General features: G+C 44.0%; 1 protein-coding gene across 2 annotated transcripts in view; it reads left to right on the top strand.

Annotated features, from left to right (window-relative positions):
• The window catches only part of ABLIM3 (actin binding LIM protein family member 3), a 144,062-nt gene that overhangs the window by 63,768 nt on the left and 64,260 nt on the right, over positions 1-16,034 (top strand). For both annotated transcript variants that reach the window (XM_024738249.1, XM_024738248.1), the window contains exons 4-5: positions 8,283-8,466; positions 10,328-10,440. In XM_024738249.1, the coding sequence (XP_024594017.1) occupies positions 8,283-8,466; positions 10,328-10,440 (297 nt within the window). The remainder of the gene's footprint in view (positions 1-8,282; positions 8,467-10,327; positions 10,441-16,034) is intronic.

Here is a 16,034-nt window from a genome sequence, read left to right as displayed (position 1 = left end):
TTAAATTTGTATGGAGACACAAAAGATCCCGAATAGCCAAAGCAGTCTTGAGGGAAAAAAATGGAGCTGGAGGAATCAGACTCCCTGACTTCAGAGTATACTGTAAAGCTACAGTAATCAAGACAATATGGTACTGGCACAAAAACAGAAACATAGATCAATGGAACAAGATAGAAAGCCCAGAGATAAACCCACACACCTATGGTCAACTAATCTATGACAAAGGAGACAAGGATATACAATGGAGTAGACACTGATGAAAGAAATTAAAGACGATATGAACAGATGGAGAGATATAACATGTTCTTGGATTGGAAGAATCAATATTGTGAAAATTACTATACTACCTAAAGCAATCTACAGATTCAATGCAATTCCTATGAAATTACCAACGGCGTTTCTTAAGGAAAATCTTTAAATTTGTATGGAGACACAAAAGATCCCGAATAGCCAAAGCAGTCTTGAGGGAAAAAAATGGAGCTGGAGGAATCAGACTCCCTGACTTCAGAGTATACTGTAAAGCTACAGTAATCAAGACAATATGGTACTGGCACAAAAACAGAAACATAGATCAATGGAACAAGATAGAAAGCCCAGAGATAAACCCACACACCTATGGTCAACTAATCTATGACAAAGGAGACAAGGATATACAATGGAGAAAAGACAGTCTGTTCATTAAATGGTGCTGGGAAAACTGGACAGCTACATGTAAAAGAATAAAATTAGAACACTCCCTCACACCATACACAAAAATAAACTCAAAATGGATTAGAGACCTAAATTTAAGAATGGATACTATAAAACTCTTAGAGGAAAACATAGGAAGAGCACTCTTTGACATAAATCACAGCAAGATCATTTTTGATCCACCTTCTAGAGTAATGGAAATAAAAACAGAAATAAACAAATTGGACCTAATGAAACTTAAAAGCTTATGCACAGCAAAAGTACTGGAAAGGAAACCATAAACAAGACATAAGGACAAGCCATAAACAAAGGAAAGGAAACCATAAACAAGACAAAAAGACAACCCTCAGAATGGGAGAAAACATTTTGCAAATGAATCAATGGACAAAGGATTAATCTCCAAAATATATAAACACCTCATGCAGCTCAATATTAAAAAAACAAACAACCCAATCAAAAAATGGGCAGAAGACCTAAATAGACATTTCTCCAAAGAAGACATACAGATGGCCAAGAAGCACGTGAAAAGCTGCTCAACATCACAGATTATTAGAGAAATACAAATCAAAACTACAATGAGGTACCACCTCACACCAGTTAGAATGGGCATCATCAGAAAATCTACAAACAACAAATGCTGGAGAGAGTGTGGAGAAAAGGGAACCCTCTTGCCCTGTTGGTTAGAATATAAATTGATATAGCCACTATGGAGAACAGTATGGAGGTTCCTTAAAAAACTAAAAATTACCATATGATCCAGCAATCCCACTACTGGGCATATACCCAGAGAAAACCATAATTCAAAGACACATGCACCACAATGTTCATTGCAGCACTATTTACAATAGCCAGGTCATGGAAGCAACCTAAACGCCCATCGACAGACAAATGGATAAAGAAGATGTGGTACATATGTACAATGGAATATTACTCAGCCACAAAAAGGAACGAAATTGGGTCATTTGTTGAGACGTGGATGAATCTAGAGACTGTCATACAGAGTGAAGTAAGTCAGAAAGAGAAAAATATCGTATATTAATGCATATATGTGGAACCTAGAAAAATGGTACAGATGAACCGGTTTGCAGGGCAGAATTTGAGACACAGATGTAGAGAAGAAATGTATGGACACCAAGGGGGGAAAGCGGCAGGAGGGTGGGGGTGGGGGTGAGATGAATTCAGTGATTGGGATTGACATGTATACACTGATGTGTATAAAATTGATGACTAATAAGAACGTGCTATATTAAAAAATAAATAAAATTAAATTAAGTAAAAAAAAATTTTAACAAAAAACCAAAAGAAACAAACAAAAAACAACAACAAAAAAAGAAACAGCACATCACCAGCACCCCAGAAACTTACTTTGCATGTCCCACCAGTCACTGCCCCCCATCAAAAGTATCCACTGTCCTGCTTCTAACATCATAAATAAGTTTTGCCTGTTGTAAACATCATATAAGTAGAATCAGTGTGGGTACTCTTTTACATCTGGCTTCCTGTGCTAACATTTTGTTTGTGAGAGTCAGTCTTGTTGTTTCATGCATTTATGGTTTGTTCATCCTCATTGCTATATGTTCCATTGTGTGATTATATTATACCACCATGAATTTATTCTTCTTACTGTTGATGAGTATTTGAGTTGTGTCCAGCATTATGTATAATGTGGCTATAGACATTCTTTTATGTGTCATCTGGTCAACATGTATATGATTTCTCTTGTCCATATACCTAGGAGGGGTGATATGTTCTCTTAAATAATAAAAATCTGGAAATGCTTTGAGAGCTACATTGAAAAACAAGAAGAAGAATTTAACAAAAGTGTAAAGTTTATACTTTGAAAACTACAAAATATTAAAGACTATCTAAGTAAATGGAAAGATATACCATGCTCATGGATCAGAAGCCTTAACATTGTTATGATGGCAATATTCTTTAGATCAATCTACAAACTTAGTGCTATCTTAGCTCAGGCTGCCATAACAAAATAACATAGATTGGATGGCTTAAACAACAGTAGTGTATTTTCTCACAGTTCTGGAGGCTAGAAGTCCAAGATTAAGGTGCCTTCATAGTTGGGTTTATGGAGAGCTTCCTTCCTGGCTTGCAGACAGCTTCCCTCTCACTGTGTCCTCACATATCACAGAGGGACGGAGGGAGGAGCAGAGAGAGAGAAAGAGAGGGAAAATGAGAATGAGCAAGTTTGCTGGTGTCTCTTCTAATGGGGTCACTAATCCCATAATGAAGGTCCTATCCTTATGACCTCATCTAAACCTGATTATCTCCTAAAGACCACCTATCTAAGTACCATCACATTAGGGCTTGGGGCTTCAACATATGAATATGAATTTGGGGGAGGACACTATTCAGTTCATAACACATGTAATTGCTATAAAAATCCCCACTTGCTTCTCTGTAGAAATTGGCAGACTGATTCTAAAATGCATATGGAATTGAAAGGAACATAAAATAGCCAAAGCAATCTTGAAAAAGAAGAACAAGGTTGGAAGACTCAAACTTCCCACTTTCAAAACTTACTACAAAGCTACAATAAACAAAACAATGTGGTTCAAGGATAGACATATAGATCAATAGAGTCAAAATGAGAGTGCAAAAATAAACCCTTATATTTATGGTCAGTTGAATGTCATCGAGGCAGCCAAAATAATTCAATAGGGAAAGAACAGTCTTCAACAAATGATGCTAGGAAAACTGAACATATATATGTGAAAAAAAATTTGCATTCTTCTTCACATCATACAAAAAAATTAACTCAAAATAAGTCAAAAACCTAAACATAAGAGCTAAAACTATAAAATTTTTAAGAGAAAATATAGGAGTAAATCTTTGTGACCTTAAGTTAGGCAAAGCCTTCTTGGACATGACACCCAAAGCACAAACAACTAAGGAAAAATAGATAAATTGAACATCATCAAAATTAAAAACTTTTTTGCTTCAAAACATACCATGAAGAATGTGAAAGGCAACACACAAAATGGGAGATAAAATTTGCAAATCATATATCTGGTAAAGGGCTTGTATCTAGACTATATAAAGAATACTTACAACTTAATAATAAAAAAGACAAATAACCCAATTTCAAAATGGGCACAGGATATGAATAGACATTTCTATGAAGAAGTTATATAAATGTCCAATAAGCACATGAAGAAATGCTCAACATCATTAGCCATCAATGAAATGCAAATAAAACCACAATGAGATAAACTTCACACCCACTCAGTTGGCTATAATCAAAAAAGACAGATAATACAAGTGTTGGCAAGAATGTGGAAGAATTGGAACCCTCATACCTTGCTGGTGGGAATGTAAAATGTGTAGGTGCTTTGGAAAACAATCTTGCAGTTCCTCTAGGGGTAAACATAGAGTTACCATATAACCCCAACAATTCCAAATTCCACTGCTAGACTTACACTCAAGTAACGTATGTTCACACAAAAACTTGTACACAAATGTTCATAGCAATATTATTCATAAAGTCAAAAGTTTGAAACAATTCAAATATCCATCAGCCAGTGAATGGATAAGTACAGTGTGGTATATCCATACAGTGGAACATTATTCAGCGGTAGAAAAGAGATACTGATACATGCTCCATGTGGATAAACCTTGAAAACACAAATGGTCCATAAGCAGGTAATAACATTCTCAATTTCATTAATAGTCAGGGAAATTAAATTTAAAATCACAATAGAACATCCTTTCACCTGTACCATGTTAACTAAATATAAAAAGTTAGGTGTTACCTGGTATCTGTGATAATATAGCTCAGTGAGAACTGCTGGTGGGAATGTAAATGGGAAAAACTTATTGGAAAACAGTGAGACATCACCTCACAAATACAAGAATGTTCAAGGCAGCATTTCCATAAAGGAAAAAAAAAAACCACAAGCAGCTTGGATGTCCTTCAGCAGTGGAATAGATCAATTGTGATATAGTCAGACAACGAAATACAGCACAGCAGTGAAAATGAATGACCCACAACTACATGCATCAACATGGATGAATCTCAAAAACATAATACTGAGAGAATGAAGCAGTAAATTACACAGAAGAGTAGATGCAGTATGATTCCATCCATATAAAGTTCAAAAACAGGCAAAACTAAACAATATATTGTTTGTAGATACCTCAAAGGTAGTAAAACTGTAAAGAAAAGCAAGAGAATGATAAACGCAATTTGGGGCGTGGTGTGGGAAGCAGGGCGCTCTTAGGGAGATGGGAACAGGCTTCCGAGCTGCTGGTGATGTTCTGTTTCACAAACTCGGTAGTGAGTAGCTGGGAGCATGTTTTATTCTTCTTTACACTGTACATATATATTTACTACATCTTCTGTATGTATAATATATTTCACAATTTAAATGTTTAAAATAATGAGATCACCCTCGGGGGCCCTTCTAACACTTTGATTTTGAAATTCCATAAAACTGTCTCATTTGAAAAGTTGAAAATCAACAGAATTATATGACAGAATCCTAGACTCTCAGGTCTGGATGTGTCCTCAGTTACCACATAGCCCCCTCATTTTACAAATGATGTAACTGAGCTCCAGAGGGGTGAGGTCACTTTTTCAAAGTCACACAGCACCTGAGTGCTAGAATGGGAATATGGAGGAAGGTCCAGTGACCCTCAAAACAGTACATTTTCCACTGAAACACAGTAGGGCTGTGTGCACGTCCTATTCTAGGCCTTTTGTTTACAGTGAGCATTCTGTGTTTTCTGAAAGCAGTTCTGAGTTCCCATATTCTGTCCCATTGTTAGGCTATATAATCTTTCTTTTAATTAATAGACTATATTTTTCTGATTCACAGAATAATGACTGCCCTGGATGTATTAATTCCACATCACTTCCATACTACAGACCCTCTCCATGGCCTTTCCTGTTATTTGAATGCAGAGCTCTGCTCAGCCTCAAATACATCTGTCGTGCTGGTCCAGCTTTCCTTCCACCCCGTGTTCCCCACTGTATTTCCAGGAACCCCTGGGATTCTTATCAACCTTTACATCCTTTCTACCTTCCTCCTTCAGCTCCTTGGGGGAAATGAAGGAACTGATTGTTCCAAGTTTTTGTATGGCCTCCTGGTTTTCTCCACTGGGAGAGGTGGCTCTGGAAGTGGAGTTGGCAGGGGACACAAAGGAGAGAAAAGAAGGGAAAAAACAGGCGCTGTTTCCAATGAGGTTGTAGGCCATGCCTGACTAATTCCACAGCCATGAAGTCAATTGACCTGCCACCTGCACACCCCAGCACAGCCTGTTCTCTGGCCTTGCCTGCCTTCCAGACCAGGCATTGTTTGCTGTGATGAGATTTCATGAAGCCTGATGAAAGTTGGACCCTTCCCCACCTACCACCACCACCAGCACCACTTCTCCTCATAAGCCCTGCCTCTCTGCAAGGGGTGGTCCCCAGTGGCTGCCAGCTCTACCTCACGTGGAATTTAAAATGTTTAGGCTTATAGTCAGCCCTACCTTCTCCTAGACTCACAGGATATCAGTGTCAGAAGAAAAGCTCAGGTCATTTCTTGTCCAGTTTCTGCTCTTTACACAGAAGTGAACAGAGGCCCCAGACAACAGAGGACCAAGTTCAGTGTCACCCAGAGAGTTAGATAGCCCAGGTGGTCTGACTCCCAGAGCAGAGTGTCTCATGGTCCTAGACCGTTTCCCCTGGTGCTGTGACATTTGGAGCCGCCCTCCTCCCTCACCTTGGCCCTTGGAGCATACCTCTGGCCTGCAGAGTGAACAAACACTTGCAAAATACTTCTGACATTCACCTAGAAGTCCCTCCTACTTTTAACCTGGCTGCTTTTGCAAAACAACATTCCCTATTAAAGATAAGAGAGTATTTACTGGGGTGATTTCACCCAGTTCAGGCCAGGTCCTCGCACTTACAGGCTTGGAAAACATCTTGTTGGTTTCCCCACCGTGGATCACGCTTGGTAAAGTTGAGTCATGCTAACCACATCTTTGGGAAACGGACGTATAAAACCCGAGTGCCTGTTTATTAACATAAACAAGAGCTGTAACTCTCCGTTGTACTAGTTCATGTTGCCCTGATCAGCTGCTTGTCTCACAAAGGCAACCTATGTAGAAAGTCAAACTGTCAGACTCAGAACAAGGGGAGCTGGTCTCGGGATTTGAATGAGCTCTCAAGTGGCCTTCCTTTGATTGCTGACCAGCCCCTTCCTGGCTGACCCATCCTTGCTTTAGCTGGATCAATAAACTCAGCCGTTCTGGTGGCCCTGAGAGTCATTCAATCTCTTGGAAGAAACTTAGCCTCTTCCTGCTCTTCCCATTATGTGTTCATTTCGTAACTTAACTCTCAGAGGGAAATCTCATTTCCCACGTTTCAAAGTCTTTTGGGGGAGGGGAGTCCCACATGATTCAGTTGTTCAGACACCTATAACTATATCCACCTGCTTTTCTATTATCTGCCCTATATTACTTCATATTGTCCACAAGGATATCCCGAAAGACTTTATAAAGTACCTTATGAAATCATGTTGCCTCTCTTTTCAGAAGTCATCAGTGCAATTGATCATTTCTGCAGCTGGGTGATAGGGAATCATTATAATCTTCTCTCTACTGTTGTATATGTCCGAGATTTTTCAAAATAATTTAAGATTTTAAAAACTAGGGGAAAAACCATCCATGGCTTCCTAGTTTCCCACAAAGCCTAAACGTCTTAAACTGGACTTGGCCCCTCTTCCTCCAACTGGCCTGGCAATATTTTCGTGTAATATTGCCTTCCACTCTCTAAAAACACCACCCTTACCCTAGCCGCATCTCCACACAAATATTGCCTGTAGTTTCCTGCCTTTGTGCTTTAGCTCATTCCATTCTTTCACTTCAACTTAGATGCTACCTCCTCCAGAAAGCCTTCATTGATTCCTCCCACTCACAGCACTTGCTACCTACACCATCCCATGGCCTGTCCCCACTGATGTATGTTCTATGTGGTCTTCCCTCTGCATCCATTGTTAGCTCTTTGGATTTCAAGGATTGTGTTTTATCATTCCTGCCTGGGAAGAGATCTACCTTTTATGGCTATGGTGAAGCTGGATTCTAATCTTCAAATCATACATCCCATTGCCATCCTAACTTGTCTTCACCTAGCACAGACTCATGCACGTAGGAAATGCCCAGGGCATTTTTAACTGAATGATTCTTTCATCAAACTCATGATATCACCAGCTGCGTTGCATTGCATGCGCTACATGGCTTTAAACTTCTCCTCCATGTTTTGAGAGGATTGTATAGCATGGGTGGTCTCAGCATGCATCAGGATCAGCTGGGGAGTGTGCTAAAATGCAGATGCCTGGGCTCCAACCTGAGGGAGTCTGATTCAGGTCCAGGCAGCTGCATCTCAAGAGGCCCGCCAGGTGATTCTGATGCAAGTGGTCTTCGGGCCATCCTTTAAGGAGCCCTGGCCCCAAAGGCCCATGAGGTCCCGTGCATCACCATTCTCTGGCCAGTTACGACTGAGTCAGACAGCAGCCTTGTCCCCAGTGAGAACCTCATGCTTGCAGACCCTCCCTGGACTCACCTGCCTTTGTTTCCCGCCTTGTTTCCCCAAGTGTGTGGCTGTGGCCTGGCTCAGTCAGGCTTCTTCTTCAAGAACCAGGAGTACATCTGCACCCAGGACTACCAGCAGCTCTACGGCACCCGCTGTGACAGCTGCCGGGACTTCATCACGGGCGAGGTCATCTCCGCGCTGGGCCGCACCTACCACCCCAGGTGCTTCGTGTGCAGTTTGTGCAGGTGAGCAGCAGGCCAGCGGGGGCGGGACCCTCTGCCCGGGATCCTGCAGCAGGGAAGAAATGGCCTTTCCCAGGCAGATCCGGGGCTTACTCGGCTTTTTGCTGGACACTTGCATCCTCTAATCTCAGGGGAGGAAGGACCTGACAGGCTAGTGGTTTTCAAACATTTAGCAGCTGAATCCTGTTTGTCAAACGTGATCTAGTATAAAACACTGGTTTGTCCCGAGACAAAGACAGCGTAAGGATCTGAGCCCCAACACTCAGCCTCCCACTTCCCATCAAAAGGCCCTGAAGGAACCACTGAGGGCCCTGGCCTCTCAAAACTCAGTTTGGAATCCATGAATCTGGCTCAGGCTCTCACACTCTCAGCCACATACGGTACTGGAATATCTATTTATAGCCTCCCTCCATGACCCTGGCAGGTGACCCCACCTCTGTAAGCCTCCGCTTCATTGGTGAATTGACATCAAAGCCAGTCCAACTTCATTGGGTTTCCATGAAGATAAATGAGATGGTACATGCAGAGAGACCTTATCTCAATGACTGGTACCAAATTGTGTCTACTTTTATGCTCTTCATTATCATAATGATCATTATCTAGCCTCTCAAGACCTCTGATAGGTGATGGAAAGCTCACCCCTTCCCTCCTCCCCACCCTCAGCATACCCGTCACTTGTTAACTTGGCAAAGGTACCTTAAGGGCCCAGTGTATGCGAAGCACCATATTAAGGAGATGAAAAAATAAAGAAACCTCAACCCTGCCCACAGATATGTTAAAATTTAATGGACTGCTCTGATTAAGTCATAAGTAAAGCACGATTGGAGTATATGTATGCATTTTTTAATTGGGAAAGTCATTTATAGATCAATTATTCTCCTCGTATAATAACCACCTCTTTGTTACCAGTTAGAGTAACTAACCAATTAGAGTTTCTGATTGAGACTAAGGACACAGTGCATAAGAAAATATAATCACCCAGTGGAATTCATTCATTCATTCATCCAACCCTTAAGACCTGGAATCCCAGAACCATTGGAAGTTTGCACAGTAGGGTCCGTATGGTCTAAAGTGGAGGTTTTGTGAAGCCCCATGGAGAATAGGTGCCTTCCCAAGGTCATGCCGGGTCCTTTTACCATGAATCAGTGCCTGGGCTGTGATGAGAACACGGCTCCCCTCCCTCCCTGGCACCCCCTCCGTTGTTCATGTTGCTAATGTAAGGGCAGTGGAGCCACTGCAGGCTTACGGGGGCATAAACTCAGAGTCCATATTAACAGGCATCCCAATCCACACAAGCGAGAGCTGCTGTGTGATGGGATCAGCTGTACTGAGGGTTCTATGCACTTTATATTTAGTTAGGGAGGCAGGACATGACGAGCTTGAGCCCCTGAGCTGTAGAACTCGCAAATGCAGGCGAGCAGAGGAAGAGGTTCTTTGAGGATGTCTAAACTTCCTGTGGAGTGAAAGAAGGAAATTTTGGCAAGTTGGGGAGTTGAATGAGTTCTTCCTGACATACAGGGGATAGGTCAATTTGGGATGGAAGAAGTCCTTCCAGGAAGAGGAAGTACCTCTGAGACATTTTTAGCCTCTTCATTATAGAAGAGAAATGTAAGCCCAAATAAGTGTCACGATTTTCCCAGTGTTTAAAAATCATGTAAATGGCCCAACTGGGTCTCCAGTTCTGGTCCTGGCCCTAACTGAGTGGTTTAGCCTGGCCCCGTGAACAGCACTTGAATGTGCCTGGTGCTCTATATGTGCAGTGTGTGCTACCAAAGGTCTTCAAGCACATGTGTTGTCAAGTCACCTATAGACACGGAACCCTCTGGAGAGATGGTGTTGAATTTCTCCTTCATCCCTCTTGCAGGAAGCCTTTCCCCATTGGAGACAAGGTGACCTTCAGCGGGAAGGAATGTTTGTGTCAGACATGCTCCCAGTCCATGACGAGCAGTAAGCCCATCAAGATCCGTGGACCAAGCCGTGAGTCCTCCCCATGGGGCATGTCGCCGTCCACGAGTGCCATCTCCCAGGGCTCTCCTTTCCCAGCTTCGCTAACTGCTTCCGCAGCCTGGAGGGAAGTGGGGGAGGTTCCCACCCTGGAGGACTCCTGAAGCATGACCCAGTTGGCACACAGCCCAGACTCACAAACTTCCCAAAGCACAAACGCAGGGAAAACCGGCTGCCCAACTGTGAACAGAGATGGCCTGTGCCATGTGTTGGCCACTTGGGTGGTTCTCCTGGGATGAGCAGGGCTCCTTATCTCCCCTCTGGTCCACACTCCCAAGGGCATCGCAACAGAGCTGATCAAGTGTTTTCCACCAGCGGCTGTCAATTTTTACAAACTCCACTAAAGAAGAATATGCAGACATATCTTAGCAAAAGAGGGAATATGAGAGAAGGCCACAAGGGCTGTGCTAGTGCCCCTTGGGGTGTGTTCCGTGGACCGTGACATCAGCTTCACTGCAGGACTGATAAAAATACAGATTTCTGGGCCCACTCTTGACTTCTAGGAATGGGACCTAGAAATCTACAATCTTAATAAGCTTCTTGGGTGATTCATTTGCTGCTCCTAAGACTGAGAACTGCTGTCTAGGGATGAGGGGGACACTTGGCAGGCCATCTATCACCAAAACATAGATGGGGAGTTGGGGGGAGCTGAGGATCAATAGTGCCTCGGAACAGTCATTCTGATTTGTGGAATGTCCATTCCATTCAAACGTGTCTAGCCGTAAGGTATCCAAATCACTGTTCCAAGATGCCCTTGTCAGGCCACTGACTGCATGTGCTCACATACACACGGACACAGCCCCCTGGGTCTCGGTAAGCCAAGCTGAGCGCCGGCATTCTTTCATGTTACGTGACACTCTCACTGGCCTTGTCGTCAGCATCAATGAAAGCCCATTAGCGTCTTGTGCGGCATCACTGTGTGGTATGGGGGCTGCTGGCCACGGCACCAGCAGAGTCAGCACGCTGAGGCTGTGTCTGGCTGAGGAGGGCGAGCACAGAATACCCCAAGTCAGCAGGGCTGAGCTCCCGGGGGCTCCATTAGCACGGGGGCCAGTGGGGAGGCTCCCTCCCTTGCCCTTCCTTTCTTTCAGTTGAATCAGATCTGCTCCCAGACTTTCCGTCAGTATCTTCGGTGGGGCTCAAGAAAAATTTGCCGCTCTGATCAGGTTTCCATCTTGAGGTGGCTGAGAGCACACACTGTTATCCTTCATAACTCCTTGAAAGCATCATCCAATATGACAGCAAGGCTGGGATGCAGGACCACAGCGCCATGGCTGATGCTGCCAAGGCGCCCAGACACCAGTGGGACCACGTGTGAGTTCACAGAGGGAAGCCGGCTGGAGTCAGGAGGCTGCCATCCTTCTGTGTGAATGCACAGCCATCATGTAGCCTCCCTGTGGCTCAGTTTACCCAACTTTGTGGAAAGCAAGTGTATCAGTATTCGGGAATCAAACCAACATACGTCATAGTGTGTAAAATGCTCTCTAAATATAAATGAGGGATTTTGTTGGCTTGGAGGTTTAGTCTAGGAAGCATCCCAAAGGAGAACTGAGAATTAGATTCCTTAATCTGCTGTTACCTCACTCAGCCTGTGTTGTGTGTACTGTGTGCCTTGGGGAATCTCAGACAGGTGGGAGATTTCCTCAGCTAAGTGCGGGAGCCCTGCATGGGAGCATGTCCACAAGAAGAGGCTGTGTCCACCATAATTCTGCAGATCAGGAGGTGAAAAAGGTGAGGAAGAGTGAGTGCAGAAGAGCAAGTGAGCACATGGGCCGTCTCCAGGGGGATGCCTAGGATCATGGCTCATCTTGTTACTCATGAAGTCTAGACATCACTGTGTGGATCTACAGGGCATATGTTTCATAGAAATGTTTTATCCCCAAAGGTGGTCATTATCCATGCTGTAAACGCAAGGCAGCCACCTGACTTGAGGGTAAGTTGGAAGGTCTGCTTAGTTCCCCCAAGGTTGGAGGGAACTAAAACAAGATTCAAGAGAGTGCTAAGGGGAAGAACATATCATGGAGAAGGAAAATGAAAGCAGGAAAACTTGCTGTATTCTTGAGCTACAGGAGTGTGAAGTTTCATCCCTGGAATGTAAAGACATTCTGGAAAAGCAGGAGCAGTATCTACTCAAAAGAGATCAAGAAGAATACTTAGGAACTGTCAAGAGAAAAGAATTGTATTACTTACCACAGGCGGAAGAAGTGTTTCCTCACGGATCTCACCAAGAAGAATCAGGAGCAGAAGTAGCATGGCCACCATAAGTACCACCACCACCACCATCTTCACAATCACCCCCACCATCATTACAAGCACCACTATCACCAACACCACCATCACCACTGCTAACACTGATGACGGTGACTATTGCCAGGCACCGCACAGACCTCTCTGAGAAGAATCAGCAGCAGTAGCACCACCACCATCACCACCAAAACCACCACCATCACTCTTGCTAACGTTGATTGGCCATTACTGTTGTCAGGCACTGCACTAAGTTTTCTATATATAACATCTCATTTAATCATTATAATAACTCTACGAGGGAGATAAGAGTAATGGTTTTTAGATGAGAAAACTAAGACTCAGACAGCATAAATGACTTGCCCAAAGTCACTCAGATAATGATACTGTAACTGGAATGTGAGCCCAGGCAGTCTGGCTTTGGAGCCTATTTCCTTAACACCCTATACCAGAGACATGACTCGCTAATAGGAAGGGTCCTGTCTCCCTGGATTAGTTGCCTAAAACGAGGTGGGGAGCTTGCTATGACTCACAAACCCACTTATTTTTGCTGATCTAAGTGGAATGAATGACACAGTCAAAAAAAACTAAAAATAGTTGTCTGGGGTCTTTAGAGTCTCCAGTAAACTGAGGGATTTAGGAGGAACAAGTGGTGGCATCATACTTTCTGCCAGCTGAAGGTTGTAATTTTGGAATAAAGAGGAACGTAGGAGGAATGGAGTGGACAGCTGGGTCTGCAGAATCCAACTTGGGACAGGGTGTGGTTTTCCTGACCCTGCTTATTACACGAGACCCGGGCTCCCGCTCCGGATGGGGTGTTTGAGGCTCCACTGCGTGGCCAAGAGTGAAAGTTGAGAGAAGAGGGAGGAAAAGGTCCTGATAAATATGAAGCCTGTAGAGTGGAGGACGAGCAGTATAACATGAAAAGAAAAAGCATGTGGAGCAGGTAAGCCAGAATTCTCAGGAGGAATCAGCAGGCCTTCCTACATCAGGAATATTGCTTCTGACCTCATATCAGAGATTGGATAATGCACAGAGTATGAGTTAAAAACATGAGAACAGGGCTTCCCTGGCGGCGCAGTGGTTGAGAGTCCACCTGCCGATGCAGGGGACGCGGGTTCGTGCCCCGGTCCGGGAAGATCCCACATGCCGCGGAGCGGCTGGGCCCGTGAGCCATGGCCGCGGAGCCTGCGCGTCCGGAGCCTGTGCTCTGCCACGGGAGAGGCCGCAACAGTGAGAGGACCGCATACCGAAAAAAAAAAAAAGGGGGGGGGCGGTGAGCTGGTCACCCCTGGAAGCTATGACACAGAGGAAGGTGCCCACGCCTGTTGAGAATGCTGTAGCTTCCTGCATTGCGTGGGACTTTGGCCAAATGCTCTGTGAACTCTGAGCCCCTGTGGAATCATTTAACCCTATCAATGAGGCCCACAGAGACACAAGGTCAGCATTTGTGGCCTAGAAAGCTGGACCAGACGCCTGAGCCCTTGGGTTTTACTGTTCGGAGCGTGGGCAAGTCACTTCAGAGGCCATCTGTCTATAAAAGAGGAAGGGGTACCTGACCTCTCTAAACTATGACATTCTGAAGACTATGATGATGGGGTGGGGGTAGACTTATCCCAGGAGAAAAGAGATCCTAAAATTATTCTCCCAGCCCCCATTTGAAGGCCTGGGACTTGAAGCATTTTGCAATGGGAGACCTTCCTGCCTGCAGCTTGCACTAAGAGACGTTAGAAAGGCACTGTGTGGCCAAGAGGCGCGGACTGTGGGAGCTGCTTCATACACACACTTCATCAGGGCCCAGACCCTCCCCACAGCCTGCTGGGCACACCCACTTCTTAGACACATGGACATCTCATCTCCTCTCCCAGGACAGGCTCCCAGCTGGGTGTGAGAGCTTCAGCCAGCCTCTCCCAACTTGATAGCCGTCTCTTTTCTCACCACTGCTCCCAAGTATGCACTTGCTTTGGTGCCAGGAGGCAGGCTTGTCCTCTGGTAAACTTTGCACCATGACCCTTTCCTCCTCCAGAGTGGGACATCCGGTCGGCTAGGCCTGAATTTCCTGCTTCTCCCAAGTATCTTGGACACTGCCTCTATTTCCTGCCCCTCTGCAGACACTGATTGAGCAACAGGCAGACTCTGGGGCCCCCTCCATTCAATATTGGCTCCAGTGCACAGTCCAGGGTGAGGGGAACGGAGAGCAAGGGCACCTTTCTGCTCTGGAACGATCTCATCAGACTCTTTAATCCTTGCTACTTGGGGAGGCAAGCGTTTGGTATGTAATCATGTTGGGGAGGAGGTGTGTGTGGTAAGTTCTGTTCTTTGCCTGAGTGCCGTGAGGCCTGCTCTTTCACGCTCATTCAGCAAGTCTGTTTGAGTTCTTAACTATGTGCTGAGCACAGTGCTAGGCAAGAAAATGGATTTAACCACAAAACACACAAATCACAAACAGGGCCCTTGCCATTGAGGAAAACTCTACTGTGCTTGGAGATCTTGATAAAATTCAGTAGGTAAGCGACAAGGGCTTAATTTCCAAAATATATAAACAGCTCATACAGCTCAACATCAGAAAAACAATCCAATTGAAAAATGGTCAGAAGACCTAAATAGATGTTTCTCCAAAGAACACATACAGAGGGACAACAGGCACATGAAAAGATGCTTAAAATCACTAATTATTAGAGAAATGCAAACCAAAACTGCAAAAAAATGAGGTGTGACCTCACACCAGTCCGAATGGCCATCATCAGAAAGTCCACAAACAATAAATGCTGGAGAGGGTGTGGAGAGAAGGGAACCTCTTGCACTGTTGGTGGGAATGTATATTGGTGCAGCCACTATGGAAAACAGTATAGAGGTTCCTCAGAAAACTAAAAATAGAACTATCATATGATCCAGCAATCCCAGTCCTTGGCATATATCTGGAGAAAACTCTAATTCAAAAAGATACATGCACCCCAATGCTCATTGCAGCAGTATTAACAATAGCCAAGATGTGGAAGCAACCTAAATGTCCATCAGTAGATGAATGGATAAAGAAGATGTGGTACATATATATATATATATATACATATACATACAATGGAATATTACTCAGCCATAAAAAAGAATGAAATAATGCTATTTGCAGCAACATGGATGGACATGGAGATTATCATAGTAAGTGAAGTAAATCAGGCAGAGAAAGAAAAATACCATTTGATATCACTTATATGTGGAACCTAGAAAAATGATACAAATGAACTTATTTATAAAACAGAAACAGACTCACAGACGTAGAAAAACTTATGGTTAACAAAGGGGAAAGAGGGGGATAAATGAGGAGT

This window comes from Neophocaena asiaeorientalis, unplaced genomic scaffold (genome assembly GCF_003031525.2).
Source record: "Neophocaena asiaeorientalis asiaeorientalis breed wild unplaced genomic scaffold, Neophocaena_asiaeorientalis_V1.1 scaffold404, whole genome shotgun sequence".
Classification (NCBI taxonomy): domain Eukaryota; kingdom Metazoa; phylum Chordata; class Mammalia; order Artiodactyla; family Phocoenidae; genus Neophocaena; species Neophocaena asiaeorientalis.
This window is presented reverse-complemented; position numbering and strand designations above follow the sequence as displayed.